The sequence below is a fragment of the Vigna angularis genome, chromosome 4, assembly GCF_016808095.1.
Source record: "Vigna angularis cultivar LongXiaoDou No.4 chromosome 4, ASM1680809v1, whole genome shotgun sequence".
Lineage (NCBI taxonomy): Eukaryota > Viridiplantae > Streptophyta > Magnoliopsida > Fabales > Fabaceae > Vigna > Vigna angularis.
Genome location: NC_068973.1, coordinates 34651035 through 34670779, shown reverse-complemented (window position 1 = coordinate 34670779; position 19745 = coordinate 34651035). Strand labels below are relative to the sequence as shown.

The 19745-nt window shown below is 30.9% G+C and overlaps 2 protein-coding genes across 2 annotated transcripts; both read right to left on the bottom strand.

The window, feature by feature from the left end:
* Nucleotides 1-6293: 6293 nt before the first annotated feature.
* On the bottom strand, nucleotides 6294-7579 carry LOC108321815 (uncharacterized). Its single transcript, XM_017553681.2, has one exon. The coding sequence runs from the start codon at nucleotides 7395-7397 to the stop codon at nucleotides 6456-6458; it is 942 nt and encodes a 313-aa protein (XP_017409170.1). The 5' UTR covers nucleotides 7398-7579; the 3' UTR covers nucleotides 6294-6455.
* Nucleotides 7580-9662: 2083 nt separating this feature from the next.
* On the bottom strand, nucleotides 9663-17499 carry LOC108321844 (uncharacterized). Its single transcript, XM_017553720.2, has 12 exons — nucleotides 17253-17499; nucleotides 16849-16976; nucleotides 16564-16626; nucleotides 15543-15664; nucleotides 14724-14839; nucleotides 13834-14635; nucleotides 12351-13082; nucleotides 11578-11799; nucleotides 11403-11498; nucleotides 11065-11259; nucleotides 10827-10940; nucleotides 9663-10151 (listed from the first exon to the last, which is right to left on the bottom strand). Exons 1-12 carry the CDS (start codon nucleotides 17351-17353, stop codon nucleotides 9891-9893), a joined length of 2952 nt encoding a protein of 983 aa, XP_017409209.1. The 5' UTR covers nucleotides 17354-17499; the 3' UTR covers nucleotides 9663-9890.
* Nucleotides 17500-19745: the final 2246 nt, after the last annotated feature.

Sequence of the window (19745 nt, the reverse complement as noted above, 5' to 3'; positions counted from 1 at the left end):
AAAAGAAAAAAAAAAGACTGAGAAATTTCTTATAATGCTATGTTTTAGAGAGAGAGATTTAGATGAGGGTAGGAGATAGGAGTTATGTGATTGCATGTGGAAGGTGGAGTAGTGGAATGAATGTATGGTGAACTGGTATTGAGTGAATGGTTGGGGTTAACGTGGAAGCATGGCATGATAATGGCTGTGTCCTATATTCAATGATTTCTTCTTTGGTGTGCCCATTTTCATCAATATAAATAAAGCTAAAGTTTTAAAGCCAAGTTTTATGCCAAAGAAGAAACTCAAAATTAAATTCAGGGTTCTTGCAGAAACTTATCCTCTACTCATGCAAACTTTAAGGGTTTATATAATTTAATCAAATGTTTATAGAATCATTTTCACAAGTTTTCTGAAGTTTTCTGATGATATATGTTGACCAGTATTTTTTTTTGTTACATTATTAGAAAGGAAAAATGTTTGGACAACATTTGATAATTTTTATAAAGATAAAATGGTTTTAAGTTAACTTTTGTATTTAAAAAAAAAGTGAATGGTAACGAAGGATAATGATAGTAAAAAAAAATTGTGATGCCAAAATATTGGTGTTCTATCAAAACAATGAAGATATTGTTTTAGATTTATTTTATAGTCTTAATTTATTATAAATGGTATTGATAACATGTGTTTTTATTTTTTAAATTATTTATATGGTTGTGTAACATTAGTATTAAAAAATATAGGTATATAGCTGGCTCTTCCAACAAGAAGAAAATATTTTTTTCATGTTATGTTCATGTTTTTACTTCTTTCATTTGGAAATTATGTTATAGCTAGTTGAGGATTCAAGTGGTTATGAATATTAGTCTTATTTTCTACACCATTATCAAATATGGTTAATTAGAAGTAATTGTGGTGGTTTGGTTTGAAAATATACATATTTGTACTCATGAAAACAATAATTGATGTGTGTATTATATTTATAGATTCAGTAATCATTTTACCAATAGTCTATATATACAATTATCTGAATAAATAATATGTGTACATGCAATGAACATGCTTCTATTACAACGTTCAATCACATAAATATATAGAGGACAATCTCCTTGAATGCATAGCCCTAATTCATCAAATCATAAAGTCTAATGGTTCTATTCTATATATAGATTGCCCTGATCATATAATCAAACCAATTACCATAAAGTCTCTCTAGATGTTTCTTCCATAAATAGTTTAACTAAAATATATGAATGTATATAATTAATCTCCCTTGAATAGACAAATTTAATAAGAGTACACTTAACAATATGTCGACTTACAGATAATGAAAGAACTTTGTTTAATTTGCATGTTCGAGCTTTCATTAATTTCTTTTCAATGGGATCAATTTCTCTTCTCCTTGAATTTTTACTTTAAAAGCTAATATAATTAATTATAAAGTATTGGAATGCTAGACTTTTAGATAATAATGAGAATTTTTCAATAATAATAACAACGTAATTAACTATGATTGGATCACTTCTATAAGAAATCCAAAACATTGCATTAAATATTTTTGGCTTCAACAATAATAGTTGAAATGATTTTTGAATGTTTATATTACCACTTTGACGTTAATTAACTTATCTTTTTAAAGTTTTAAACTTTTATCGACTGGCATTGTTATAGCTCAGTGAAAGGAAAAATGTCTTTACTACGTGTTGATTTAATTAAGTACACTAAATTATTACGTATATTAATCTTTTAAAGATAAAGACAGATAATAGTTCTTAAATTAAGAGGGAATAGAAACGTATAAAACTGGTTATTTGGTTTTTATTCAAATCCAAATGTTGGAAGAATTTAGAATTATACTGTTAAAGCTAAACCATAAAATCAAATATAATTTTATTAATGATATTTATGAAAAGTTAAAATGTTGATTATTAGATAAGATATATATCCACTAAAGATGAAAATTTTCCTTAGAAAACTATTCAACGAAATAGACATATTTTTTGCTGTATTGATTATGATAGGGTAAACACTGAATATGATAGAAGGATAAAGATTATACCTTTTTATCTATAATTTTGTAGCATATAGTAAAAAGTATATGGTGGAATAGACATAGAAAAGGATGGATGAGGACATAAAAAAAGCAGTATCAAGAAAATTCCCCCTTGAGACATGGAAGGGTTTAGAAGAAAAACTATATATCAGTTGTTTATCTAACTATAGGAAAATGTTGAATAGTGAGAGTCAATTCAATCTTTTTTTTCAATAATTTAAAATTGTGAAAGTTTAGTGAAGATTAAATTAAACTCATGAATCATAGTATAAAGAAGAAGCTTATGGGTTAGGGTAAGTAAGGAGTATGTTTTAATATAAAAAGATTCCTATGATATAGTTAATATAGTTAATGAAGGATAAGAAGCAACCAAAAGATTTAATATAAATATATTTTTCATTTATTTAAAGTTAGGAGGTGCTTCAATCTTATGAAGATTAAATATCATACTTGGGGAATTATTTAATAAAATAATAGAGTCAATTCTTTTTGAAAAAAGTGGATTTCAAGTGGGTAAAATAGCCTATCATGTATCTTTTGTGGCACAAGTATTAATTAAGCTTAAGGGGGAAAAAACTGACAATTAATTCTTATAAAGTCTGGCCCACAGTGTTGTGTGAACTTGTGAGGGGTTGATAAAAGGGTACAAGAAAGAGTAAATTCAATATAATAAAATTGATGATGCTGTATTAATAAATGGACATACTATATAAAATAAGATTAAGAGTAAATCCTTAGAAACAAAACTTTAAGTAAAAATTATAAGTATTTTTTTTAATGGTAAAATATTGCTTTTGGTGGTATATATGGACATAAACAATAAGTGTGGAAAATTTATAGCATGTCATAACTTCAATAAGTTTTTCTATAAGAAGTTTAGTAGAAAATAAATAAAAAAATATTTTTAAACTAAATTTAGTTTATAAAAGTTTATTGGATAATTTATTTAATTTTTTTCTTAATATGTAAATAAGTAAATTTTAATTTATATAAAAAAAAATTCAAAACACTCTATAATTATACCCATTACTTAAACATTATTAATATATAATTAAGAAAAGTGTAAAAGGCCAATAATATATTTATGAATTTAGTAAGAATGGAAGAGTAACAAAATACATATTATTTTTTATTTTTTTTATTTTTTTTATGACAATATAGTTGAGATGTAAAAAACATTTGAATACATACCTTAATACTTATCATAATTTTTTTATTAAAAGAAAATAGATAATAGAAAATTCTTTAAAAATAATTAATGTAGAACTCATTATTAACATGGTGTTTAGTAAACCCTGATTAACAAGTTAACCATGATGACATTATTTATTTTATCTAATACTAATTTGATAGTTAGTGTTATTTTCATAGACGTCATAATAATATAAGATATACATTAACTTGGTGTTTAAAAAAATTATTTAAATTTATTAAAATTACTTACAAGCTTTACATAAAGTTTTTTAAGTTTATTTTTTGAATGTGATTTAATTAATAAAATTAAAAGGAGTGTAATTGAGTAGTTTGATATTAAGAGGTGTTTGGCAGCAATTATGGTAAAAGGGGTTGAGGAAATGGCAGCATCACTCTGTTGCACTATTATTCTCTTCCATATCTGACATATTTATACAGAAACAAACATACATTTTCAGCAATTTCTGAAACTTAACCCCACAACACATGCATCTGACATCTTCATTTCATAATATTCATAACAACTCATTTCATTGCTTATGGAGTAATGATACAATCTTACAAATCAACATTCAATTGACACAAAAATAAAATAAAATTAAAATTAGTGTCAATGTAAAAAATTTATGTACATGAAATTATCATTTTTCTTACTTATTCCTTCACTTTCACTAATTCTATCACAATTCAACATTTTACATTACTTTACATTCTCTTCATCAACAATAAATCATTTTACCTAATCTAATTGGAAAAACAGGCTTCTCTTTATCTCTTGCTTCAACACAGTGTGACCATGATTTTTTTTTCTTTTCATTTTGTATATAAAAATAGTGTTTCTAAAAAAAAGCTCAATAATTGTTTACTATATATAACAAGCACATGAAATGAAAAGATATTTGTTAAAGAGAAAACAGGTCTTATCCTTAAGAAAATATTGACTGGTCAAGAATTTCTATTTGATTTATTATTTTGTGCATTATAAATTAGTTTCATTTTATTGATTTTATATTAAAACAGTTCAGCAGAGGTGAAATAAATAAATACAATGAGTATATGTATTAAGATAAATTAAATATGCTAGTATCTCTCCTCCATTTGTTTTTTTTTTCTGAATTTCTTTTTATTATAAATCATGATTAGCTTAATTATGAAATTTCATGTACTTATTATGTGCAAATATATGTAAAAAGAAAAAAATATGTTGAACTAGTTATTCTTTGTAAATCATTTTTATCTTACAAACTATCAACACATTCTTTCATTTCTATCTTTATCTTCTTTTCTTCTCTTGTTCTTTTTTTTTACTGCACCATACTCTTGCCATAAAATAATTAAAAGAGTTTCTTACTCTTTAAAAAACAGTTGAAACATAATAACTTTGTAACTGTTTTTGTTTGACTTTTTATTATTTAGATTTTTTATATGATTGTGTACTTGAATGTTTTTGGTAAAATAAATCATCATAGTTAATGCTTGAAGGTGTTTTCTGAATTAGGCTTTCAGTCTTAAAAGTTATGTTGGACTGAAAATGGAAGTGGTGAGTTTAAATTGTTCTCCATACTCCAGCTCACCAAACTCCTTCTTCTATTCACTCTTTTAAATAATAAGGTTAAACTATCAATGACCAAATACAAGAACTATATACACACTTTCAACAATTTTACTTTCAGGAAAATGTTTACCCTTTGATTGATAAAACAAGTATAAGGTAAAATTGTGAAAAAAATAAGAAGGTTTGATAGAGAAAAAGAAAAATTATGAGTTTCAGAATTATATACTTTTATTCATTTAATTACTTTTTTTTCCTAATTTATGTTTATTTTTAACCAAGCATTTTCATTTATATTTTTTTTGTCTTACTTTCACTTACATTCTCCATTGTTCATCATATTTTCTTTTTTCAAACTGTAAAACAATTCAAAAAAGTTCATGAGTAACTTTGGGAAAAAATAAATTATACCTAATACAATTTTTCATTATTTCACAAATTTTTATTTGGATTAATCTTTAAATTCTAATTATTTTCATGGCTAGTTTGCTGACTTTATGTTAAATTATAAACAATAAAATTAAATTTTTAACATTAGTTAAAAATAATATATATATATATATATATATATATATATATATATATATAATTTATTTCATATGTTTTAAACTTTATTTTAGGTTATAACTCATGTTTAAACAAAGTACGAAAAAGTTTCGAAATAATATTTTATCATAGTATATTTGGGTGCACCTTACTTATAAAGATGAAAAGTTTTGTATTGCTGTTTGATTCTAATTTAATCTTGCAAATATTTTCACATTTTAACTTTTATTAGCATAATAGCATGTCATTTATTGAGTTTAAATGTTGAAAAAACAATCAAATGTCACCCCATATAATTTAATGTAAGTCTAACATGCTGAAAAATAATGGATGAACTTTTACTAGAGGTCCAAATACAATTAAGTATTAATGTAAAGATAAGTCAAAAGATTGCATTTATAAAATAATACTATCAATATATAGTGGTGATTTCTAAAATTGTTAATTACTTTTTGATACATGGAGAGAGGAACATTAACATGTTATTACATAAAATAATTAGAAAGGAAAACAATCCGTTGTTTCAATAATGTCCATAAACACATACCTGTTAGATTACCAACAACAGGTAAACTATTAATGATAGTTAACCAATAGAGTGATACATATATGTATGGAACAATGGCTGATTCATGCTATAAAGAAAACCCCTAACAAAACAACTAAAGGTGATAATAATAAGAACTATAATCAATAAAGTCATTCATAATTTATCCTAATAATAATATTGATGATGATAATAATTAATTAGGGAGAGAGAGAAAAATTCATATAGTACTGTAAGAGAAGGCATTACAAATAGGTCAAATCCATAAAAAGCAGCATAGGAATAACTCAAAACACTGTACAAATGGAAAAATTGAAAAGTACAAAGTGCTATATTTATTTTAGAAAGATTCTTAAAAAACAGTTCCCAGTTTCATTTGGTCACAACAGTGGCAAAGCTCTTTAGTGTTTCTGACTCTCATGTGACTTCAACTCTGTAACACAGTTACATTCATCCATAACATCTCACTAATAATAACAACAAACACAATCAATCTCAACTTCTCTATTTCAAATACAGATTTTTTTTATTTTATTTTGTGAATGAAAACATAGAAAAAAACTTAGAACTTTGTTTCAAAAACTTCAATTGTTGTCCAGAGGGAGAGGCTCAGCTTCAGAGAGATGTTTCAGCGTTTTCAACAGCTGGGCACCTTTCCTCCTGGCCCGAGCGCTGCACTCGCCCTGGAGCGCGAGTTCCACCGCACGCGCCACCTCCTCCGGGGGCGCGGTCTGGTGGTCGGATGTGGAGCCACCGTACACGACGGCCAGGACTCCGATGGCGTATTCCTTGGCGCGGGCAGCGGTCTTTCCCATCATGGTAACCATGACGGGGACGGCGAGGGCGTGGGCGCGGACCTCGTGAGCGCCATCGGGCAGCGTGCACATGAGCTCGAGGGCGGCGAGGGCGCGCTCAGAAGGGGCGCCGTCGAGTTCGAGGGCGGCCTCGATGACGGCGGAGACGGCGCCGGTCTCGACGGCCACACGGCGGTTGACATCGGAGAGGCAGAGCGCGAAGAGGATCTTGGTGGCGGGTTTGGCGAGCGCGAGGTTGCGCGTGAGAGCGTGCATGAGGTTGGGAGGGCAAGGAGGTTGGTGTTGAGGTGGGTTGGGAACGAGAGAACGTTCTAGAAGTTGAAGGGCAGAAGCTGGGTCTGTTGTTAGTTGGAGTTCTGAAATGTGGAAGAGTTCTTGGAGGTTGTGGATTTGTGGTGGTGGTGGCGGCGGAGGAGGAAGAGGAACATTAAAGCTTGTGTGTGTGTTTGTTTTGATGAGGTTGTTGGTGTTATTGGTGGTGGTGGTGGTGGTGTTGGGAGTGGGGGTTGGGGGAGAGAATCTCCACTGGGTGAAGCTTTGGGAAGTGGTGGAGGAAGAGGAGGAGGTGGAGGATTCGCATTGGAAGGTTGGGGGAGTGTGAGGAAGAGGTGGGGTGGCGGCGGTGGGGCTGAGAACGGTTTGGGCGCAGTGGCGGAAGAAGCCACAAGAGAAAAGTTGGGTTTTTAGCTTTGGTTGTTGGTGGGTTTTCATGGTGGAACAAGTCGGAAGTAGATGAGAGCTTAGTGTTTGTGTTGTTGTGTGTGAATGAATTGTGAAGTGTTCCGTTTTGGGTTTGGTTGTTGTGACAATAATGATACTGTTGTTTGTACGAAGTGGGTCTATTATTTCTGTCACCTTCGTGAAAAACAATGGAATGGGTCAAATGTTATCTGAGTGACTTCCACTTCCCCCTTCTCTCTTCATTTTACGTATTAATCTTTTGCATATTTCTGTTTTTTATTTAATGGTGATATACTGAAAAGAAAAACACCTACTTGATAATTTAGAATAGTAATATTTTAAATATATTTATTTTACTTTTTTTAACTCATAACTTTTGTACATGTTATATAATCAAATTGGGTTATGAATTTTTTTTAGGGGTGAGAAAAAGAAATGAGTAAATATGAAATAAAATGATAAGTGATATAAAAAAGAGAGATGAAACGAGTTTATACAAGAGAAGCACTCTTGGTATGTTTTTTTTTCAACACTCGTGGGTAAAAGAAGTATACTATGAAGAAGTTGTAAAGAACTCAGAAGTTTGTTAGATGCATTTCTTTTCAATAAAATCTCAGTAGTACAAGAATAGATACGCATTTAGTGAGTCTCTGCTGTGGTCAGTTAAGATTAATGCAATAAGGAAGATAGGACATGTGTTTAGAGTTGAAGAAAGAAAGAAAGAATAATGGTATCTCTTAATCCCCATCATTTATTACGTACCTATACACAAGAGATCATTTTTTTTTTATTTTCTCGTCATCCTATCACTCATTGAGATGTTTGAACTCCTCCTTCGAAATAAATATGTAAAGTAATATAATAGAAACGAAATATGTGTAATCTAATAATAGATTGGTATCTAAATACAAATTATGAACTTTGGTAATAAATTGTGTTTATGTGTTTGTAATGAACATCTATATAGATATTTTTAAATATACAAGTTACACTTTAGACTTATAATAAATCATTTAAATTATGATGTAATCTTTATTATTTTGATTACTTATTTTATAAAGTGGTGAAAAAATAATTTAGAAATATGATAAAATAAAAATAGGCCCTTAAAAAGATTAAATACAGAAATGGAGGCCAATCGCCAAATCTTCTGAACATTTTAAATATGAACTACTCTGTGTGGCCCATTGCTTTTATCCAACAACCTAAACCCTTTAATGCCCACGTTGTGTACAGTAAGTTTTCCAATGGCATATGGTTTGAATGAATCGTGCAAGATGCTTCGCCTAAGATATTATTTTCTTATGATTCAACCATTAAGTAATTTTTACTAGTGCTTTTAAAAATCCAATGTGTGGTTGACAAAACAAAGAAACTGTAGTCACGGTTTAATTTTCACCGTAAAGAAACTACATTTCAATAAGTAAAAAGATTCGTGTTTAATTGTTATGTATTACATTAAATAATTAACTCATTAATAAAGCAATATATTCATAATTAGTACACGACAATGTATATTTAAATTCAATATTTATAAACTAATCGACAACTTTATATTTTATAAACATTTAATTATAATTTAATATATAACATTACGTCTTTGAATTTATAATAAGAATATTCTTTTATAAATTGTATTTTGATATTAACATATTTAAGAACTTTGCACTACGTAAAATAGTGTTAGACTAACGTGCTTGTACTTATTTTAGGAAGGTTTAAATTGTAAGGATTTTTATGCTAATAACTAATTAGGAAGTATTCCATATATGATTACTGAAGTGATAACTACTCATTATGATACACAACTAAAAAGAATAAAGTTATCGTTCTCGATTTCTCTCGACCATATCATATTACCACTTTTGTTATCTTTATCCGTGTACATGCTGTTAATTGGACTGCAGCGCGTCATGCTGTTAATTGGTTTAGATTTATTGAACTATGTTTATAAATTAATTTTATATGAAAAATCCAATGAATGAGATCATATTATGCAATTCTTTTGAAAACTGTAAAGGATCTCAATACATTACTTCCATACAACTGCAGATTCAGTGTACCAAAGTAATGACTCCGGTAACCATCTTAATAACACTACCTTAACAGCAATGATAAAGCATTCATGACAAACCTGGCCTCTCGACGTAATCAAGGCTTTAACAAATACTAATGACCAAAACCAGTGACAAAAATATCCAAGAAATTAAAAAAATGAACACTAACTCTGCAATTAATCCTAAAAGGAAAATGGTTGGATTGAAGATTTGTAATGTTAGGAGCACGCTTATTTCACAACAATGCAACCGGCCTCGGAGTTTATGATTATCTTTCGTACTCTTCAATTATCCTCCATACAACCTCAAACAATGGAATTTAATAGAATTTTACATTACTTCTGCAAATTCAAGCTACAAGATTTAACCGTAATCCGAACTTAACTAATGACTAACATAGAAACAGAGACAAACCTAATAAAATCTTAAAAGTTAGAGAAAATAAAAGGCAAAAATGGAGGACAGATCATTTCCATTTCTCTTGTAGATCTTTCCTCTCGGATAATACCCAAGTGACAAATATTGCAGCCACAAGTGCAACAATTGTTAGAAGAAGTAGAGCATAGCTGAAATCTTCAGTTAATGAATCGTAAGTCCTAGAAGGAGCAATCTGAGTTAAAAATAGATCCACTCCGTAGGCAAAGACGAGGGATGTAGACTCCAGCTTGGCAGGCACTGTTACGATGCCCCGCAGACCTTCCACTTTAAGGGAATGTGTAATATAGGACTGCAAAAATTCAAACAGAGAAAATAAGAAAGGCATGTTTAGTTAGAAGTACATAAAGCCCAAGTAGGCATGAGGTTAAAGTTGGTAACAAAGCCAATCAACTAATATGTATTTCCTTAAGCAGCCCTACTAGGCTTGCCAATTGAAGGAGAAAAAATAAAATAATATATATATATATATATATATATATATATATATATATATAGCGGTCGCAGCAAGTAAAAAGCAGAGATAAAGTCATTTTTCCTATCCAAATATAGTAGTGATTCATTACGATTATTACTACTGTTCCTTCGACCTTGAACATAAGCACGAGTTACTTGTATACTGCAAACATTCTTTGTCTGCAGATATATATATAAATAGGAAGAACAATACCCGAAATTGACTGCACGTATATTATGCATGCACGGATATATATTAAGGATAAACACCATATAGCCCTTCTTTTTGTTGTCAACCAAAATAGTTACCCAACCTCTACCCTCTTTTTAACGTACTCTATCTGAACAAAAGTCATTTAATATTTATAATGAAAAAGGAAAATGCATAAATCAAGACATATTCGAACAAACTAACACCACCATACATTGAGAATCCACTAATTATAGCACCATTTGTTAAGTTTTCCTTTGTTTCATGGATATGGAAAAAGGAACAAGAGACAAAATAAACCTGAGATATGATGGGCAATGAATCGGTCAGAGGAATAATTCCTTCCTCTTTCTCAGCTTGCGAGGGATTAAGTGTGCGCCGAGGATCCAAAAAGCGTTTATCAAGTGCCAAAACCTGGAAAGAAATTTCCCAGTTAACATCCCGAATTGTAAGATTTCATTGAAGAAATTTAATGATAAAAAAAGATTGTTTCTGTTGATCTCAAGTTGAAAAACTCGGTCGTGTAAATAATACCAACCTGATCACCAATTGTTCCAATAAGAAGCTGCTTAGAAGTTATACCCTTGGATGTCAAAGTCACTTCTATTGCTTTCACAGAATGGGTAAAAAAGTACGACTGTGATTTTGTTGTAACTTCTGGTCGATAATAAGAAGAAATGGGTGATGTAAGGTTATGCTTCCCAAGAACAAACTTCCAGACATCTTTGTTATCCTGTGAAAATCAAGGAAATCACACCAGAATGAGAACAAATCAGTAACTCAAACATAAGAATGAACACATACAAAAAACGACGATAACATGTATCAAAACGAGTGAGGGTCATTAAATGAAGCTACACAAGTTAACAGACATACCGCTCGAGACTGATCATAGACCTCGATAACTGAAATCTCATATCTGTGTGCTCTGAGATTAAAATAGTGATAGACAACCCAGTTTTCACTAAATACCTAAACAAGCAATATTCATGTAAGATACTAAAAAAAATTAGTGTTACACCTTTTAAATCAGTGTAGTTAAAAAGCTTACCGCATGAACAGGACCCTGGCAACCATGATGTGTCATTCTATGCAATATACGGCCAGTCACAGTATCAATGATATAGATGACCAACCAAGCCTCCTCAGGGGTGGCTGTTCCAATTTCCCCTGTGGCTTTAGGTGCTGCATTTGCGACAAAAAGTATATTGTTCGATACATACTTATACATGACATCATAGTCAGTCATAACTTTTGCTTGAGTATGAACAACCTACATCAAAAAAGGGAATAACAACTTTAGGAAGAAGAAAAGCAATGATTAAGATTCAATGGAAAAATGGTCATCATAAAACATGATCCCGAGAGAAAACCCTTAATTGCCATATTATTTGTTTGTTTGTGATAATTTCTATTTACTCAGAGCAGTATAAATACAACTAATATGACTTTAGGAATATACAAGGCACGTGATTAAAAGAGTCTTACTAGATTTAGACAAGAATGACTAACATCATTTTACATGATTATTGGTAGATCAAAAATTCATTTGCAAAATTCCTCCAAATTGAGACTCATTCATTAATGCTATTGATAAGTAATAAAACCCGCCTTAAGGAAAAGGCAACCTGTAAACTCATTCATTTGAAAAAAGAAGAGGATTTTAAGTAATGTAAGCTTATATATCTGACATAGAACATTTATATTTCTTGAAAAATGTAGAAAGGTTAATACAGACAGTATAATATAACATAATCAATTTTATTTTATAAAAAAAAAAATGCTCTTTTAACAAATAAAAACTTAATGCCACAGACACCCTACCTCATTCGATTTTCTGGTTACCGTTGCAATAATCTTTTCTGATTCAGATGGGAATACAATAGACCATAAATCCCGGAAATCAAAGCAGTATTCATCAACTATTTTGTGAATGCAATTACTCTTCAAGGCATGACCTCTGACAATACCATTATCAGCCTCAACTGAGTACCAATATACATTTGAAAACTCACGTTGCAAAATGCCAATAGCTTCAGGAGTTCTTGGGTATAGGTATGCATGTCGGTCTATGTCTATAATTAGATGCAGCCGCTGTTCAGTTGAATCGGTATAAGGCAGAGGAATAACTTGAGCAATGGTATGAGCAAGTCTTAAAGAATTGAGTTCCTTCCCTGTGTATGCATCAATAAAAGAAAGAGCAGCTGGTGCAGCCAAACTTGGCCCACATCGCCCAACTACAAGGATAGATGGATTCTCATCCAAGGCATGATGATGCGGAACCTGCCACTGATAAATGTTAAGCCCAACGGGATGTTCACACACTTCTGTTTTACGCAGTGTATGAAGTAGAATAGACCAAACTACACGACCATCTCCAGTGTGCAAAGCAAAAACCTTTCCTGCCCTTGTAAGTACTATAAGCAACTTACGAAAACCATTATGATCACGAGTCATTTTGCTTTTCTCAGAACTCCTTAATCTCAGCGCTTGAATAGCGACTACATCCTCAGGGCTTGCAATCATTAAAGTTCCTTTGAGCTTCAGCACATGTCCCTTTCAGTAACAAATAAACGCATAAAAAAGTACCGTTAGAAAAATAGTTAATGATATCCAGATAAAAACCTCAATCTCTAATATATGGATACAATAATTAAAACTATCAAAAAAGTCACACATGTCGGCTCTATGTTGCCTTTTCCCTCTCCAAATGGTATTTTGGTTACCCCTGTGAAAGATGGGCATTTTTTAATTGATGAGTTGGGGGCTTTTTCACATGCAAAGCATGAGTCCATTGATCTAATATTTTAAAAAAAAAAGTACACACAGAATTAATGACCAGTGAACACTGGTGTAAGTCAAAGTCAATTACATCATTCAATAACTTAAATCTAAATAAAAACTCGCTAATGAATTGAAAGTTCTTATCATATCATATAGATCATAACAACAAATCCTAAAATAATCCGAAATTATTTGATACTCCATTGATATATATCAAGATAAATGTAATATATACTTTTAAAATATATTCAATTAGAACCATTTGATTGTATTCTTGCTGAATGCTTAATTTTTATATGTTTTGACACAAAACAGCAATATACAATTATCTTTCAATGTTGGATCAGTGCAAACCACATAATAATATATATATATATATATATATATATATATATATATATATATATATATACAAAGTTAGTAAATGATGTTAGAGTGCTAAGTCTTACACCAGTGTAAACCAGAGGGTGTGTGTACGAAATTATGCAGGATGATGTCCTAATTAAAAAGAATAAAGGCAGACCTTAAGCCATTCAAAGAGGTTCTGTTCCACTTTTGCCACCGATACACCTTCCTTTTCCACAGGTAGTTCAGACGTTGTGACATCTACAACTGATGCAAGACCATCCTCTCTAGTCCAGACAATTTCTCCTTGTTGTACTAATAATAGCGAATGATCTTCCATTACCATCAATGCTCTAAAACCGTACGATCTATCTGTCCTCACATAATTGTTTATAAAAATCTTCTCAATGTTCCCTCTTTGATGGTCTATTATTATACTTTCCTTTAGTAAATCACCATTCCAATCATTAACGTCCTTTACAAATAGGTGAATATTACTGCCTTCATGCTGAATAAATGCAAAAGAATGTTGACCCTCTGAGATTGACAGAGCATCACTAACAGCCGCTGCATTATTAATTTTGTCCACCAGCACCAAGTCATCTTCATTTGTCACTTTAATTGTAAGAACATGGGAGTCAATACGCAATGCAAATAACTCAGGGAGCCTTGATGGTAATATTACTGCCTGTCCAGATGAATCCTTGATGAGGTCTGAAATGAGCTTCTGTTTGTAACTAATCTCTCCATTCTTGATGTTTATCGTCAATATCTTAGACCTCATCTTATCCAGTACCACAAACTTATCACCTGAGACAGATAATAATTCCCCAAAAGTATCACAGGGAAGTATTGTATGATCATCCTTGAGCAATTTTCCAGTATCAGCATTCAATCCATAAACATAAAACTTTGAAGATCCAACAAAACCAGCAGCATAGATCTTGTCAGTGGACTGAATAATATGGCTAACCTCAATGCTGCGGCAAATATGATTAAGATAACAATGTTAACGGCAAGTTAAACTTCAAAAAGAACATCTTTCTTAGTAAACCGAGTCAGTCATACCTTTCACCTGCAAAATCTTTCCTCCAGAGAACTTCACCATCTATGCCGGAAACAGCATGGAGACTACCTTTACCAAAAACAAGGATCAAATCATCCTTGTCAGCTTTCGGGTTTTTCTGCAAATAAAAAACAGAACTTAATTGCGTGTGTAAGAAAATCACTCATGCACTCTCAGGTTTAGATACAAGCCTACAATTAAATAAACCAAGACCAAGGGCAAGTTTACTACAGTAAAAGGGCTGTTGGATGCAGGTTCGTTACAGTGATCACAAAAAATACTGAAGGTGAGAATTGGGTACATGAGGAATGTTCACAGGGTACGCGGGACAAGTCTGAATAATTTTGTTGGCTAAATTACTTCAATGCTCAATGACCAATCAGTTGAAAATGAAAGTAACTTAGTTTTAGGGGTTTCACATGCAACAACGGTATTTTACCAATAGGCGGGGTCACCTACATGCAATCATAAATCTAAAACAACACCGTCCTGTTCTAGTGTTCTGCCAAAAACTAGAAAATCAGTGTTCACATGAGCAGAGCAAGAAAAAAATACTAAGTAGATGTGTTAGAATTAGCATAATGCACTCGGATAGAAAGGTAGGCTTGAATCTTCAAGTTAGGACAACTTATTTGCATTGGCATTTAACTCAATTTATATTTCTCTAATTATGTCCAAGGGAATTAGAAGTCAAACTCTTAATGTGGCACTTAAGTTTCACCCTACATGTCCTTTCCATTGCTCGAGAGGATGCTTCAGATAAATCTACGAAAAAAAAATTATAGTGCTTAAAATATAAAGAGAAAAAACCATTCACTCACTGAAATGTATAATATTGACTTTGATGTCTTTGAGCCTTGAAGGGAAGTCTCCCAAACCATCTGCCCATCAGGAAGGTTCCATGCTCTCAATATACTTCCATCCGACGAAAGAGTTATGACATCTGAAGCAATATGTGTACTTAATGAATTTGATCACCACTGATATAAGCTAAACATTTAAATAAACATATAAAATCTACTGACAAAGTAACAATATGCCCAAAAGCAAAGAAAACTTAATGAAACTTGAAGCTAAAAATCACTCTGTGTAACAGTATGCATAATGGCCACACAGACATCCTTCAATTTATTTTACATCATTATTCAAAAGAAATGGACAACAAACACAGAACATTTCTTTCACCTATGATGCACATGAGTTATATTATATAACCAAAGGAGATTGGATACTGCACACTTAAAACTGGGAACGAAGTCAAACTAAATAGCTTATAGTTCAACAATAAAGCAGTTTAAACTAAGATATATCCCCACACTTAGAGTCATGCAAACATGTTGACATGCCCAGGATCTGGATCTCCAATTCCAAGATGTTCATGCGCTACCACAGTTGAGAATCAAAATAGAAAATTCAACAATAGGACTGCTTTTGACTAGACATTTTATGAGAAAAAATAAGGCATATTATGTAAGCAGAGGACACCGGCATCCAGTTGACATCCAAACATAGATATATTTTCAGGAGGAATACAAAAAGAATGGCAAAGAATCATGCTTATAAGGAGAATCAAGGACACTAGTGCCACATTGGACACCAGCATCCAGTTGACATCCAAACATAGATATATTTTCAAGAGGAATACAAAAAGAATGGCAAAGAATCATACTTATAAGGAGAATCAAGGACACTAGTACCACACTGGTCACCTTAACATCCTTGTGATGATATATTTAATGATAAAATATAATGTACAGTAAAACTGCTCTTCGTTTCTGCAGTATAGTAAAGAGTAGATAGCATGAAGTAATGCTCTACAGAGTCAAGGGTTAAGTGTAATACATTTTCCCAGGGCAATGTCAAGTCCATCAACAACATCGTTGGTCCCAAGAACATGCCTCCAAACTGCAAACAAAACAGAGTTCAGCACTTCTGATTCGAAACAAAGAAAACAAATAGTTAAAGCGAGTGATGACCATCGCTTGGGAAGGCTTGATTTACTTTTCACCAGTTCAACTTCACTAAATGGAGTTATGGTAACATTTAATTGGAGCATTACCTTAGACAATATGATATAACAAATATTTTAATGGAGTCAGCAAAAGCAGTTAAACAAACCAAACTTACAAATTTCTCCATGACGAAGGTCGAGTGAAGCTACAACGCTCTCTTCAGTGGACACCAAAACACGCTTCCGGCCAGTCTTTTGAGTGTGGAACAAAGCGTGCTTTACTTTCCCGATGTACTGCTGGTGCCTAGTAGTCAAACATATTCAGTAGTCACTAACATTTACATTGCACAAGAGACCAATCAACAATTAGAATCGGAAATCTCTTTATCCAATATAATAATCCATCAACAACGCAATTCAACGCGTAGGTGAAATCAGATCGTAGTGCTCGGGCGATAATTACAAGTGGAGAAAGAGAACGTATTGAATTGGAGGAATAGAACGAAAACCAATCGAGTAATCGAAAGGGTTAAGGGAGCATTCAGTAAGTGCGTGAATAAGTAAGAGTCGTCGAACTCACCAATCCATGAGACCAACTTGATCTTCGAAAAGAGAAAAACCGATATTAGTTGATGAGAGAAAGAAGAGAAGGAGGAGAAAAACCCTAATCGCCATGGCCATGGCGATTCAGCCACGAGGACGGATCTGGGGAGTGATAGTGTTTCGTCTCCGCCTTGCTCAGTTCAGGACTATAAGCCGGCTTCTCGCACAAACGCAGACTTCCAACTTGTTAACAAGAACCAACAAGAGAGAATGAGGGCGTGGAAATTTCGAAAGAAAATATTTAGGAAATTAATTTATATTTGAAAATAATGGACTAAAACTAAAATAATAATAATAATAATAATAAATATATATACATATATATATATATACTTGAATTTATCGTGATTTAAATTATTTGATCATTTTTAACCGAGTCTTGATTTATTTAAAAAAATTCAAATAAATATTTACATTTATATTGTTTTAACTAGGTGATATTATTAATTAAAAATAGAATGACTTGCTACAGAAATTTATTCAATCAAATAAGAGTTCAAAAATTCAATTGAAAAAAGAGAGTAAAAACCTGGCTCAAAAAAGTATACTTCAGAAGGAATTATACTGTTATACTATTTTCACATCTTCATAAATTTTGTGTTTCTAAATTATTACGAGTTATTCAATTGTAAAAGAAAATATAAGTACCAAAAGATCGATTATGGTACCTGAACTGATAACATAAATTTAATATCAGTAGTTACTTTATCTATATTTAACATCCTTCTCGTGTTCAAATTGGAATATATGGACTATATGTCACAAGTTTGTTGTATATGTAGTTAATTTGAGATGTCCATTTATGTATGTGTTAGTTGATCATAGAAACTAAAAAATATATATATTTTGTTTGGACGTATAATTTTTGTATATATATTGGACGTATATATTATGTTTTCTAATTGTTCATTAACTTGTTGCAAGTCATTGTCAAGATCAAATTTTTTACTTTAGATGAATTTATCTCCATGATTTGGTTGCATTGGATTAAAAATGGTTTATAGCCTACTAACTGAAAACATCAAAGTGACAAAATAATCTTACCAAACAATATTATGATGAAACTTTTGTATATTTTTTTTTTGTTCAAAATAGGACCATTTCTACTAGCATTATATTTATTAGTTCTCTCCATTTATGTCTGATCTATAAAAATCAAAATAAAAATCAAAAGTGAAAAATATGTATGACATTTTTTATAATTAAGTTATTAAAAATCATGATTGTCTTATAAGTGTAAAAGGTAAAAAAAAATTATGTTTGACATATAAGGGTTAGACATAAAAATCATTTTTTAAGTCTGGTATTTATATATGAAACGTAGATTTGTTTAAAAAATCTTAGTATTCTCCTTTTTCGCTCACTTTCTTCATCGTGCAAACAAAAACTTTAGACCAGCGAACAGAAGCATTATGTGCATTATAATCATTATGGATTGTCATTGTTGTGTGCCTACGGTTCCATTTTTCATCCATTAAGGTTAGTTTTTCTCATTTCCTATCTACGTGTAAATATTTTAACTTAACCCATGTGATTTTGTAAAATTAATTAAAAATAGTAAGAAAATAATTTTTAACTCAATTTTTTGTGAAAACTTCTATCAGGTTGTATTCGATAGAATGTTCATATATAATATTGGTTATTGATTTAGAACTTTCAATATTTTGTGGTTACAAATTTCCATGTAATTATAAATTTTGTTATAAATCTTAAATACAAAATGTTCAAAAATAAAAATTGTTGAAAATGGAATAACAATATTCATTTGTGAAACTTTTCAATAAAAAACGTTTAATAGTTATATTTTAAATATTATTATTCTAAAAACTAATGACTTTAGTATTTATACTATTAATACATCATTTAACTTTTCCGTCTACATAATTTTGTCTATTTTTATTTTTTTAAGTAATTTTTTAAAATTAAAATAATTACTTTATTACTTTTAGAGTAAGCATTTATTTAAATTTAACATAACATTTTTTATTTTATCCTTTAAATAGGTGTTTTGTAAACTAAAAATATTATTCTATTATTTTTATCTTTTAAATGATTCTTTATTTAAATTTATTAAAAAATTATTTTACTTTTTATTCCTGAAAAGGAAGTTAGAAGAAATGTTATAGAAGATGTGTCTCGTGTTCTTCATTTTAAGCAGATGTGATAATTACGAATACACAAGTTTGTGGAAGATAAGAGAGAAAATGTTTGGGGATTTCCATAAAATCATAAAGCTTATTGTAATTGCACAACTACATTTGCATGGAAGCACTCAAATTCTCATAAGATCATAGATGATAAATGACGCAAGAAAACACGAAGCATTCAATTGAATTCAAAAACAATAACCAAGGTTCACCTAAACCACATTAAAATTGAATTCCAAAATATTACACATAACAACAAAATATTGAATTAATCATCAGGCACACATGCAACACAATCTCAATCATATCAAAACCAAAACCAC